This window comes from Puntigrus tetrazona, chromosome 4 (assembly GCF_018831695.1).
Source record: "Puntigrus tetrazona isolate hp1 chromosome 4, ASM1883169v1, whole genome shotgun sequence".
Lineage (NCBI taxonomy): Eukaryota > Metazoa > Chordata > Actinopteri > Cypriniformes > Cyprinidae > Puntigrus > Puntigrus tetrazona.
Window position 1 is genome coordinate 3,906,301 of NC_056702.1, and position 12,637 is coordinate 3,918,937.

General features: G+C 37.5%; 2 protein-coding genes across 3 annotated transcripts in view; one reads left to right on the plus strand and one right to left on the minus strand.

Annotated features, from left to right (window-relative positions):
• Positions 1–185: 185 nt before the first annotated feature.
• On the minus strand, positions 186–2,411 carry nopchap1 (NOP protein chaperone 1). Its single transcript, XM_043237762.1, has 4 exons — positions 2,255–2,411; positions 1,711–1,782; positions 1,491–1,624; positions 186–1,405 (listed from the first exon to the last, which is right to left on the minus strand). The coding sequence occupies exons 1-4, from the start codon at positions 2,322–2,324 to the stop codon at positions 1,205–1,207; spliced, it is 477 nt and encodes a 158-aa protein (XP_043093697.1). The 5' UTR covers positions 2,325–2,411; the 3' UTR covers positions 186–1,204.
• Positions 2,412–2,842: 431 nt separating this feature from the next.
• The window catches only part of slc41a2b (solute carrier family 41 member 2b), a 50,118-nt gene continuing 40,323 nt past the window's right edge, over positions 2,843–12,637 (plus strand). For both annotated transcript variants that reach the window (XM_043237744.1, XM_043237743.1), the window contains exons 1-8: positions 2,843–2,998; positions 3,998–4,614; positions 5,118–5,225; positions 7,081–7,152; positions 7,573–7,717; positions 7,879–8,025; positions 10,652–10,799; positions 10,928–11,007. In XM_043237744.1, the coding sequence (XP_043093679.1) occupies positions 4,117–4,614; positions 5,118–5,225; positions 7,081–7,152; positions 7,573–7,717; positions 7,879–8,025; positions 10,652–10,799; positions 10,928–11,007 (1,198 nt within the window). In that variant the 5' untranslated portion in view covers positions 2,843–2,998; positions 3,998–4,116. The remainder of the gene's footprint in view (positions 2,999–3,997; positions 4,615–5,117; positions 5,226–7,080; positions 7,153–7,572; positions 7,718–7,878; positions 8,026–10,651; positions 10,800–10,927; positions 11,008–12,637) is intronic.

A 12,637-nucleotide genomic window follows, 5' to 3' on the forward strand; every position in this document is an offset into this window, starting at 1 on the left:
AAGCCATGTTGCATCACTGCCACTTTATGAAATCTGTATTACCATATTTGTACATCCCAAGGGTTTTTATTATGCATAGCATTTTCACACCACTCATTTTTATTGGCATAACTGTATATATTTTATTAGAGGATATGACAACTTGTCTTATTTTATATATTTAATTTTGCATTCCAGATGATTGGAAAGGGAAATGATATAAACACACTATTCTTTTTGAAAAGGAACTTATTTATTTTGTTTGAAAATACTGGACATGCTTGATGGGAAAATATGTAGTAATAGTTTACTCTTGAATTCAATACAATGTGAAGTATTCTGACACATTCTTGTTAAAATGACTGAGAACATACGGTGCTGGATGTTTGCTGAAGATTCGTGACGCTTTTGTTGTGCAATCACATGCGTTAGACAAAAGATGAAATGTTATCATATGCAGACGTTAAGAGTGTTTTAGGTTGTTTATAAGCTGTCAGTCACACTGGACGTGTCATATTTGCCAAACAGTCATTACACAGAACAGTATTTCAACTTTATAGCAACTACAAACAAAAATGTAAGGAGAGTTGGGAAACCATTTTTACAATAAAGAAACTAAATTTAAAAAAAAAACTGTTTTTCTTGACTGAACTTTTAATAAACTTAATGCCAGCATACAATCCATTTTCAAGTATACTCGACTGAGATAATACAAAAGATTAACTTTGTCTCCTCACAGATAAAAATGTGCTGAAAATGTACTCACCCTTGGGCAAACCAAGATGTATGTGTATTGAGTAATTTAGCATCAAATGACTTGCTCACCAATGGATCCTCTGTGGTGAATGGGTGCCGTCAAAACGAGAGTCCGAACGTCACAATGTCCAACAATGTTTGTGAAGCAAAAAGTGGCTTGTAATAAACAAATCCATTGTTAAGATGCATTTATCGGTGAGCAAGTTTTCTCCAGATCTGTTGTGATGATGTAAAACAAACTCGTCTACATCTCGGATGGCCTGATTTTCAACTATATAATATTCATTTTCTGGTGCATTATTCACCTTTTGGATAAAAATATCTCCAAGTCCCCCGGCTCACCAGGAAATGAAGTCACTGGTCTGTGCTCACTCCGAACAGCGAGCTTGGAAGGGTTATATATTTCTTTAAGAGGCATAGAAATGGCCTGGCGTGAGTCCTATAGCTCCAGTGGGAAGTACGTGTTCTCTTACTCGCCCTCTTTCTTAATCACCTGGATGTTGGCCTTTCTTTTTCTGCCACCTGGAAGTTTGAGCATCTTTGCAGTGACAGTTTGCAGCTCGTCCTCTGAGCGGTCTTCCTCAGATGAGGAGGATGAGGATGATGACGACGACGACGACTCTTCCTCCTCACTGCTGTCTGAATCCTCCAGTTCAACCAGAGCCACGTCCTGCAAGGCAGACACGTCTGGTTATTATGGAAAAAGTTCAATATTATGTTATACATATATATATATTAAATATGGCTGGGCGCACCATCTCGATGATTTTCTCAGCGTCCTCCACACTCTCAATGTCATAGAAACCAGTGGGAGCCTCGTCCATCTGTTGTCTTAGAGACTCATTGGCTTGGGCGATTTGGGGAAGGAAGCTTTGCAGTTTGTCCAAGACTAGCATGAAACAAAGCACTCTTATTTAACAGATTATAGTAATTGTGCTTTCTAGATAACCCAACTTATAGCACGAACTTACTCACCAGTACTTCTGGGGACCCTTTCTGTCTGCAGTGAAGCACTTTTAGAGTTCAACAGAAGTTTCTCATGGATTCCTGGGGACATCAAAGTTAATAATTTAAGATTAAGTGTTCCCATAATTACATTTGGTTATGATGCAATTTTTGTTTTAGACGTCTACATGATTTAAGAGTAGTTCCCCTCATTTATTTCTATTAATTTAAAAAGCTTATTTGCAAGTTGTGAAACTGTATTTCAAGTGTAATTGTAAAACAAGCATCGCAAGCATTGCAGGACACGTGATAGAGGTTTAACATAATTAAACAGCTTAAAGAAATTACATTTATCAAGTTTTCAGTTGGTCAAGGGAAAATTGCAGAATCGCCCAATAAATGAAACCAGAGATTTAATAACTATGCTGTAACGTTATCTAATAGCAAATATGCAAAACGAACCACACCTGAGTGATCCGATAGAATGTTTCTGAAATGATTTGTTAAATTCTCTCTGTAAACTCTTATTAATTTCCTCTGTAGCCATGGTCTTTTTTTCTAAAGAACGTCTTACCTTTTCCGTTGCCACAGGCCAACAAGTCTCTAGAAGAGGTTTTCTTGATATTGTTTTGTGTTTGAGCCATGGTTAGTTCTTCACATGTACTGTTTCACTTGTATCCACATGTGTTTTTGTACCACATCGTAACTTCCGTGTTGCAGGGCCGAGCCTCTGTTGGCGCCCTCTAGAGTTTTGGGAGTACGTGCTGCACAACATCCAACCAACAACCGAAAAATAAAATTAAAAATTAAATAATGTTACAGTAACTTTTCACGTAGAAACTCAAGTCACTAATACTATAACATTTACAGTATAAAATAAAAATGCATTTCAATCAAATAGCCTTCTTTTTTTGTTTTATTATTTTCTTATCTTGTCTTATATGGAGGACTTTTATTGTTAGGTTGTCATGAAATTCCTTACATTTTTTTCTTTCAGTTTTTAATTAGCTGACATTACCTGTTTCCCCCTTTTGGGTTGCCGTTCTTGTCTGGCGACATATTTGGAAAAGGGTGCAGTTTCTAAGTACAGTTTCTAAATTAAGGATACTGATTAATAGCCACGGGGGAAAAAATCTAAGCATATTGGAAAAAGCTTTTGGTATGTTTTCGTGCGCTTCATCGCGCTCTCGTGGGTCTTTTATTTTGAAACGCGTGCTCGCTCCCGCGGCAGTGATGACGCGCCGCCGCTGTCATAGAGCTCCAGTCCGGCGACAAGGGAAGAAGCAGAAAGTCGTCTCGACGGAACTAAAATAACACGGTACATACAGTGCTTTTTGATCTTTTTACCCTTAAGAGAGATTGCTAAAATAAAAAAAATCGTCGGTTTCGTTTGACAGGCTTCCGAGTTTAAAGGATTAATTATTGATGTTTACCATCAGGCAGCTGGAGAATATTTTAGGATGTTCTGGGATGATTCCAATACACAAGTCAAGGTTTAGACTTACACATGAGTATTTTTTGATAACCATAAACAATAAAAACGTCATAAATCAGGCATATTTAATTTGTTTGTCCAACTGACAATGCAGTCCGTCCTCTTCCGCCTCCTCATCAAATGTATAATATTATTCAAGTATATTAGTTCCTTACAGGCATAATAATATGTTGCTCGGAATTTTATAGGATTATTATGACACCGTATGATTCGTTTGTTCATTTATTTTAGTCGTGTGAACTTGTATTGTTTGTTTGTTTACAAACATTTCTCACTTAATGTGTGATATGTATTGTTTTGCTGTGTAATAAATTTGAAGTGCACTATTAAATATATTGCTTTTACTAAATAGGTCGTATTTGTTACTTTAATAGCAAATTTATGATTGTTAATTTTAATAAGAACATTTCATGCAATGATCAGATTCCATCAGACAATTATTGTTGTATTTTATCTAATGCACGTCTAAGAATTGTAAACTTGTTTCTGTTCTGCAATTGCGAATTTTAATCTTGCAATTTATTAATTTATTTTATTTGTGTAGTTTATTTTTGTCTTTTTTGCAGTTGTCAGATAAACATTTATATGTTTCCATAAATATTTATACCGAAGGGGTTTAGAAGTTAGTTCTAAGTATGGAGTGCTTAGTAGTTGATGTTTAAGTAAATAAAGTTTAGACTGTGTACTAAACACTATGACTGCCAAGTCAGCATTTAGATCAAATAACTGTAGCTGACAGACTAACAAAAAGCATATAATGATCATTTGACTTTGAATGTGACACTTTTGCTGCTGAATTTCCTCTGTGCATCTCTTTATCAGGTCACTGCGATAATATCAAAGCTTCTTCATAGCTGTGGATGCCACCTGCTGTTTCTGCCGGTCTGCTGCTCTTCTCGAAGTCCAGTGGGCCATGAGCCCAACTAGTTTTTGTCTGCAGTATGAGCCTCCGAACCATCGGGGGCGCTGTGCTCAGCTCCCTGGGCCCTAGTCTGGCCGCACAGGCTGGAGGAGCCTGGAGCTCCATCTCTTTCAGACCCATACCGTCCTTGCTTCAGACCATGGTACCTGCTGGTTACACCGCACTACAGGAGGAACGGCTTGCCATGGTGGACCTCAGCACGCCCAAGCCAGAGTCCCTCAAGAACGGGTTCCACCGCGAGCCCCGCCGCCACTCGGACCGCGGCAGCCGGACCTCCATCAGCCTGTCTGATGCCGGAGACGGACGCTATGCGGAGACTGAGCCCATGCTGCCTGAGGGCAGGCTTTCAGGAGAAAAGCCTGATGAGGAAGAGGAGAGCGAAGAGGAAGGGCAGCAGCAGACAACTAGAAATATGCCCAAAGAGTCACCTCTCGCCATGGCATTGCAGATACTGGTGCCCTTTCTTCTAGCTGGGTTCGGGACGGTTTCAGCCGGAGTCGTCCTGGATATAGTACAGGTGAGTTTTTGAAACATTAAAGGGAGTGTTTACTCAACTTTGTTGTTTCCAAACCTGTTTATCTTTCTTTTTTTGCAGAACTAAAAAGAAGGTTTTGTCCATATAATGAAAGTCAGTGGGGTCCAAAATCACCCTGGACCCCATCGGGTTTCATTTTGCGAAACAAAAACACTTAAGCATTTTTTAAGATGTTTTATTTTGTGTTTTTTACAAAAAAGAGTGGACTGTCCCTTTAAGTAATACATTTTTGACATAATTCAACTTACGCTTTTTGCCTGGCAGATAAAAGTGCTTCTGTTGTCACTCCAAAATATTGTGTCTGTTTAATCTCGATCAATTACTTTTTACAATTATTTTTTTTTTCTCTTTTTAATAATTATTTTATTTATTCTTACATTTGGGTACCCCCATTGGAGGATGTCGAGGCCCCCTAGTGGGCCCTGATCCTCTGTTCGACAACTACTCCATAGACCTGATAGAAATCTCTCTTCTTCTTTTTTCAGCATTGGGAAGCATTTAAAAACATTACGGAGATCTTCATCCTAGTTCCTGCTCTTTTGGGTTTGAAAGGAAACCTAGAGATGACCCTCGCTTCCAGGCTTTCCACAGCGGTTAGTATCCTAACTAACTGTCTTTAGTTCACTACGGGTGTACCTGTAATTTGATTAGAAGTGACTGTCAGCTCTCATTAGAAGTCTTCGTCTGACTCTAAGGTGCTTCATGATAAGATCTTGGCCCGTTTTGGGCGTGCTCTTACCTGTCAGGACCTGACAGTTCATCTCCACAGACTAGGCCTGGCAGTAAACACCATACATCAGTGATAGAAATACTAGGAAGCCTGTTATTATGGTCATGGCTCAATAAGCATTTCCAACCCCCGTGTGTCTGAGTAAGAAAAGCACATGTGTGTTTTAAGACAACATGTGATCTTCACTTTCTTAATGCCTGGGTATATTGTGCACAAAAATGTAAAGAAAAAGTTTGTTTTATAATATTTTACAATATATTTATACCACATACACTTCACTGGTGTGTTTTCCGTTGAACTGAACAATTAAAGGTGAAAAAGAAATGAAATCTTATCTAGAATAATAATAAATAGAATTTATGTGCAAGTTGTACTCATTTTTAATTTATTAATTTATTTTTTGTTGATTGATTCATTGTTTTTGTTTTGTTTTTTTGCTGCAACATGAGTTTTGAGGGCTTTTTCTTTTTATCACTTTCAGTGGCATTTTTGCGATAATTTCTGACCCTTATGAAAATGTGTTTCTTGTTGTCTTTAAAAACGTATTGTCTATTTAAACGTTTCCATAGGTAAAGTCTGAGGCGTGTTTATATAATTCTCTCCCACTCTCCTCTCCTGCCCTTTCCTCTGAGCGCTGGGGTCTCGGCTGCTATCTGCCGGCAGAGTGATTTTATTTATTCATATTAAATTTTTTTTTTGATAGCTAGTACTTTATTTTTTCTTAGTCCTGGTCTTTAGAGCTTAGAGGGGTTTCGGCTCATGCAGTTTAGCGTCTAGTGTTCTCATGGCAAATCTGTCGTCCCCCCTCGAGGTGAAAGAATAAACAAACCCTGGCGGTGTAGACCGAGCGGAGGAGAGGGGTGAAAGTACAGGCCTTCTGTTCACCCTCATGCAGCTGGGGGGAAAAAGAAAAACACACACTGAGTCTATTGCCCTCAGACGGCTCTCTCCTGCATGCTGCTCTTTCACGTTTACATTTGTTTCCTGTATTTTCTTAAGCACACACACTGGCTCATTGCTTGTGGAGACGGCCATCTTGTTACTCTGTGTTGCAGATACCCATTCTAAACCCAAAATATTATTACTTTTTTATTATTACTTTTTCTTTTCAGTGTAAAACATCCCATTCCAAAATCAGCCACTCAGAAGTTATTTGGTCACATACTATTTTTCTTTTTGATGGTTTTCTTGTTTTAGCTTTTCAACATCAAAAGATTAAAAGAAAACGGTACATATTTTTGTATAATATTTTAGTTAAATACATAAAAATACTTTTTTAATTGTCTGCATTATGCACTTTTCTTCTTTATTTTTTATTAACATAATTTAATTAAATAAAATTCAGTACAGCTAATAATTAATAATTAACATGACAAATAAATATGTTACAGCTTAAATAATATATATATATATATATATATATATATATATATATATATATATATATATATATATAATTTTTATTTATTTATTTTTTTCTTCTTCTTTTTTTTTCTTAATTTATTTATTTTTTCTTTTTATAAACTTTTAAATAAACTTTTTTTTCATACTTGAAATATGTATCATTTATCAATGTCAACCTTTTTTTTCTTTTTAGTTAGGAAGTACTGTAAAATGTGCATAAATCATATGTGTCACATTTTAACGACCACTTTACAAGTCACTGAATGTAATAGCAATTAGAGGAAAAAATTGTTCAACAGCTTTGTTGTCTTTAGGTGAATGTGGGGAAAATGGACTCGCCCATAGAGAAGTGGAATCTTATTATTGGGAATCTGGCACTGAAACAGGTAAGAGCTTTCAATAGGCTCACATCTAGAGTACAGGCTGTAAACAAGCAAACGCCATCAGAAACTCCAAAATGTAAATATTCTCACGCATTATTTTGCATCAGGGTTTTCACCTAGAGAAGGAACTGAGATCTTATCAGGATTACAGGTTTCCATATTTGCACAGACAGTAAGAAAACAAAGACTAGCTCAAAGTTCTATATTACTATTGTTAATAAGCATAAAATGAGCAATTAAGGGTAAAAAAAAATATATATTTACATTATTACATTATATTTGTAATGTTTTATTTACATTTTTAAATATTTGTCAAAAAATCTAAAAATGAAATGTGAATTAAATGTCTGTTTTTATATTTAATAAATTTTAAAAATATATATTTTATGATTTAAATTTATTTAGAATAAATCTCTTTCTCAGGTGCAGGCCACAGTAATAGGGTTCCTGGCAGCAGTGGCAGCCGTTGTTCTGGGTTGGATTCCTGAAGGAAAGTTCCAGATCAGTCACGCCGTGTTGCTGTGTTCCAGTAGTGTCGCTACAGCCTTCATAGCGTCTCTGCTGCAGGGTCTGTACAGCAGATTAAGCTGTAATACTCTTACGCGTATTTACTAAAGCGGTTCTTTTCACAGCAAATAACGGCCGCATTGTTATGTTAAAATCCAACGCTAGTCATGTTTCACGTTATGAATGTCCAGTTCCAAGTTGAACAGTGTCTCTTGTCTTCAGGTATAATAATGGTGGGTGTGATAGTGGGCTCTAAGAAGACGGGCATCAACCCTGATAATGTAGCCACACCCATCGCTGCCAGTTTTGGTGACCTCATCACGCTGGCCATCCTTGCGTGGATCAGCCAGGGCCTCTACAACTGCCTAGGTGAGAAAGATGCGCGTAAAAATAAGGGCTCTGTCTCAAACCCTAGTGAGCTGCCGGCTTAGATAGCATTTGTGTATGCTTACGATGTCTAAAAATGCTAAGTATGCACAAAAAGCAAGAGTAAACTCGAATGGATCAGATTATGAGCTGCCATTTCGGTTAGGACGCTGCTTTATAACCTATGTAGACAGCAAAGCAGCTCACTAGGAATTTTAAGAAAGCCTGAAAGAGATTTATTTTTTGCCAAGAATAGATAGTAGGTCAGAATTTGATAAATTTGTAGGAGTTTCTCTCTAGCAGATTGGAGGTAATTTCTGGTTTCTACCACAAGAGGGCGCAAAAATCCGCCATTTTGGATTTAGCTGTGAATCACATTTAGATGCGTTTGTCATAAAGCTGTCTGAAGAGTATTATGTGGAAAACCGAACATATCTGTCATATTAAAGTGTGGACAGTAATATATCTTAAGCGTAGCAGCGCATTTCGCACTCTCGCACTCTATTGCAGGTGTCAGCAGATGTGAGGTGTGTAAGTTACAGTTTATGGGGCAATGGGGCTGATATGTTTTATGGGTAGGGTCACGCTGCTAATGAGTCTGGCTCAGGACAATGAGACTGTTGTGACACAGTGCATGACCTCTGGGTCTGCAGATCCACATTCTCATGAAATACACACACACAAACAGGGCTCAGTATGTATCGATGTCTGTTCTTGTGTATGTTTGTGTGTTTCTATAAGTGTGTGTGTGTATTAAAAATATATATATATATATATATATATATAAATGGTAATAGTAAAATAATAAGTTCCATTCGTTCAGTCCTGTAGAAATGAATTGTTTTTGATTATTCATACTGTAAAACTAGTTTGAAAAGCTCAAGGTTCATTTCTTTTATCTGTCATTTTTAAACAAGTTTGATCTTTTTACAACATTTGGCCCTAACAAAAATAGCCACATAGCCAGGCGTCTCTCTCACACACAAACTATATTTCTAAAAAAGTGTGAAAGTTACACGTGGGCCATCCGTAGCAGCGTTCCGGAGTGTTTATGCTGAGTTTAATGGGGCTTTGGTCCATGATGATTCAGTGTGATAAGCCTCAGACTGGTCCAGACTGAGCGTGGTGCCTTTTTTTTTTTTTTTTTTAGCCTTTCCTTTTCTGAGAGAGGTAAAGTGAGGTGAGGGCAAGGAAAATTGCACCACCGTGCCGCGCCAAAACCATATCAGCCATGCCAACCAGCCGAGAAGAGAGGCTTCTGCCATCATTAGCACACACCGCTGCCCTGTCTCACACTAAATATAGTCACACAGATGTCGCCTCTATGTTTGGGATTTAAAGATTTAGGCTGTTTAATGTGTGATGAAGAGTATTTAGCAAAAAGTGAAACCTCTTTTGCATCAAATCTTTTGATGCAGACACTGTATGCATCAAAAGATTTGATTCGTTTTTTAAGAAGATCATTTTTTCACTCAATCTGCTCAAATCCAATTAGAGCCAGTCAGTATGGCTGCATTTACACAGCAGCAGAATATGAATGTCAGTCCTGATGCCACGTTAAGATTAATATTAACGTTTTTGAGCAATGCCACGAAACAGGTTGGGAATCAGATGAATCATTAGTTTTGAGTCGATTTGAAAAGGAAGAATGCTCTACTTGAAATTGAATCAAACTTAAGAGAAGTTGCTCACGAGACGAAAAAGAATCATGAATTTAATGCCATAATCTTTAGGGATAAAAGCTAATAAAAAGCATATAAAATTTATTTTGATTTATGTAAATACATTTTCTTAATCTTCCAAAACCACCCATAGAAGTCATAAGAAAATTCTAAGTGTGAGTTCAGTTTATGTGTTCTGTCTGAGAGGAAGTGCAGCTGACAACATGATTTCTGTCATCAACAAGATGTCAGTCATGGTTATTTTTTCCTGTCAGTCTCCCGTTGTGGCTGTCAATCCATCCCAGGTTTTGAAAAATAGCAGAAAATGGGTTGCAGTGTGGTCACAGAGCAGGACGACACTCCTGTTGAGTTTTCATTACTGTTTTCACTTCTGTAAAAATCACAATAAAAACTGTAAAATTGGGAAATATCATTGCAGCTTAAAATAAGTGTTTTTTATTATAGTTTTAATAGTTTTCAGCAGCCATTGCTCCAGTCTTCAGTGTCACATGATCCTACAGAAATCATTTTAATATGCTGATTTGTGTAATAAGCAACATTTCTTAAAATCAGCTTTAAAATAGTTTTTGCTATTTTTGTGTAACCATAATTGATTTTTTTTTTTCAGGATTCTTTGAAAAGAAAGTTCAAAAGAACAGCACTTATTTGAAATATTAATAGCTTGTTATACATTATAAATGACTTGACTGTCACTTTTGATCAATTTAATGGATTCTCACCGAAAAATAAAGAAAAAAAGATTGATTTCTTTCATAAAGAAAAATATTTTCGTGACCAAAATTTTGCCCACATAACTGAGAGCATGAAAGCAACGGGAGTGTCGCAAAATGGCAATTTAGAATAACAATAATATTAGGAAAAGCGATTAAATGTAAAATGTATCTGTGCTTCACCATAACTACTGAATCTGTATTCACCGTTGTGTTTCTCTCTGTCTGTTTGATCAGATTCTCACCCATATGTGTCGTCTCTGGTGTGTGCCTTCTTCATGTGTCTGACACCGCTCTGGATGGTCATCTCTTCCAAACACCCTGCCAGCCGTCAGCTGCTCTACTCGGGCTGGGAGCCCGTTATCACTGCCATGTTCATCAGCAGGTGTGATACACACATACACCCCCCACACACACACACACACACACACACACACACCTGGCCACAGATTCGCACGCACTCCGTAAAAGCCTTCGTTTGCCCCTCTAACACAATACATGTCCCTATTTCAGTATTGGAGGACTTATCCTGGACAAAACTGTGTCTGATCCCAACCTGGCTGGTATTGTGGTTTACACGCCTGTTATCAACGGTGAGATTTGTTATTCTATACAAAAAAAAGTTTGTTTTCCTTTGAAATGTGCAATACGGGTCAATACAGGAGAATGATTCTTGACATTTTGGTCAATACTCTGCATAACAGGCCAAACTGCATCAATATTTCCATTTCTTACTTGTCTTATTAGTCTTTTGAAGGTTTAAGCCTTTAAATCTTTAATTAGTAGACCTTTATTCCTAACGCCCCCGTGTCCACGGCACACATTGTCAGCTGATATTTCAGTCCCCTTTCAGACTGTTATTAACTCAAAGAAACTTCTATGCAATATCCGCCCTCTTTTAAAGTCACACAAGAATCTTTGTGGCGCATATAGCTGCTTTTTTTGTGATTTTAATGAGCGTTTCCATATTGAGAAAAAGCCAAAGAAAGGAATATAGCTCAAATACAGTTGGATGAGATTGAGCTGTAGGGTAAAGTCATTAATTGCTGTAGTTGAGCTTCGCGTGTTAGCAGAAGAGGAAGCCAGGACCATGGCACCTCCACAAAGAGCCATAGGATTTTTAATTAAAGCACACTAATGAGAGACATTTACGCTGTCTGCAGCCTGTCTGTGTTCTCTCGCCCAGACCACCAAACAGCTGTTTGAATCCCTGCGTATTTGTGCATGAAAGAAGGCAGAAGTTTAAATCGGAGTATCTCGGAATCAAAGGTTTTATTTCCAGTTTTAAGAAAGACATACAACCGAGTAGAGAAGACATTACTGAGAAACTCACAACAAGAGGAAAGAGTGAGATAGGATGAGTAACAGAGGCTTCTGTGGTTTGTCTGGCCAAACAGGAAGCGAGTCAGAGAAGGTAATTTAAATGATTGCAACATACACATGCTCATGTGCCACTTAGGTAGAGGAAAATAGTTTCCATTATACGTAAATAGAGCCAAGTCAGACCTCTCTTATCGCCCCCAGTACGAGGACGGGTCATAGTGGTCGAATGGTTGCCCAACAAACCAATTAGTGTGGTTTATCTAGATTTTTTTGGGCATCTTTTTTTAGTATTAAGGATTTTAGTGGTAGTGCTTTAATTAGCGTGCTGTGCTTTAGCCATAAGGCATATATGATAAAATTCTCAGAAAAGCATCTTTAAATTCATCCCAATTAAAACTACGGCATCTATATCTGCACATCCAGACATATCTTTTTGGCTTATAAATTGCATCTCATGCTCTTTCTTTTCTTTTCTTTTTTGATAGTGTCTTAGCAAATGTTGCTTTTTAAAAGTATATGTTTAAAGTAGTTCAGTTTTTGACAAAAATTCCCTTCAGTACTTGTCCGATGGGAATCAAATGAACCTTTATCCAGCCTAATAATTATTCAGACCTTATTATAGACAGATTAAAAATAGTTAGATTTGCACATCCCAACCCAGACAGTGTACTTACCGAAAACCAATTGGGCCCATAATAGAGCCCTGCTGCACACCCAGCCAAAGTCTCATCAGTTCTGTGATCCAGATTAAGCCGTCCATATATGTTAATCCCGCTGCTTGGACAGAAATGAGGTTACATATCATCTCCATTTCCTGTTGGCAGACATAGCTAAAATAAGCATCAGATTAATTGGACCTTATTGCTCCAGGAAAGGTCAAAAAATTCCCATACGCTCCTT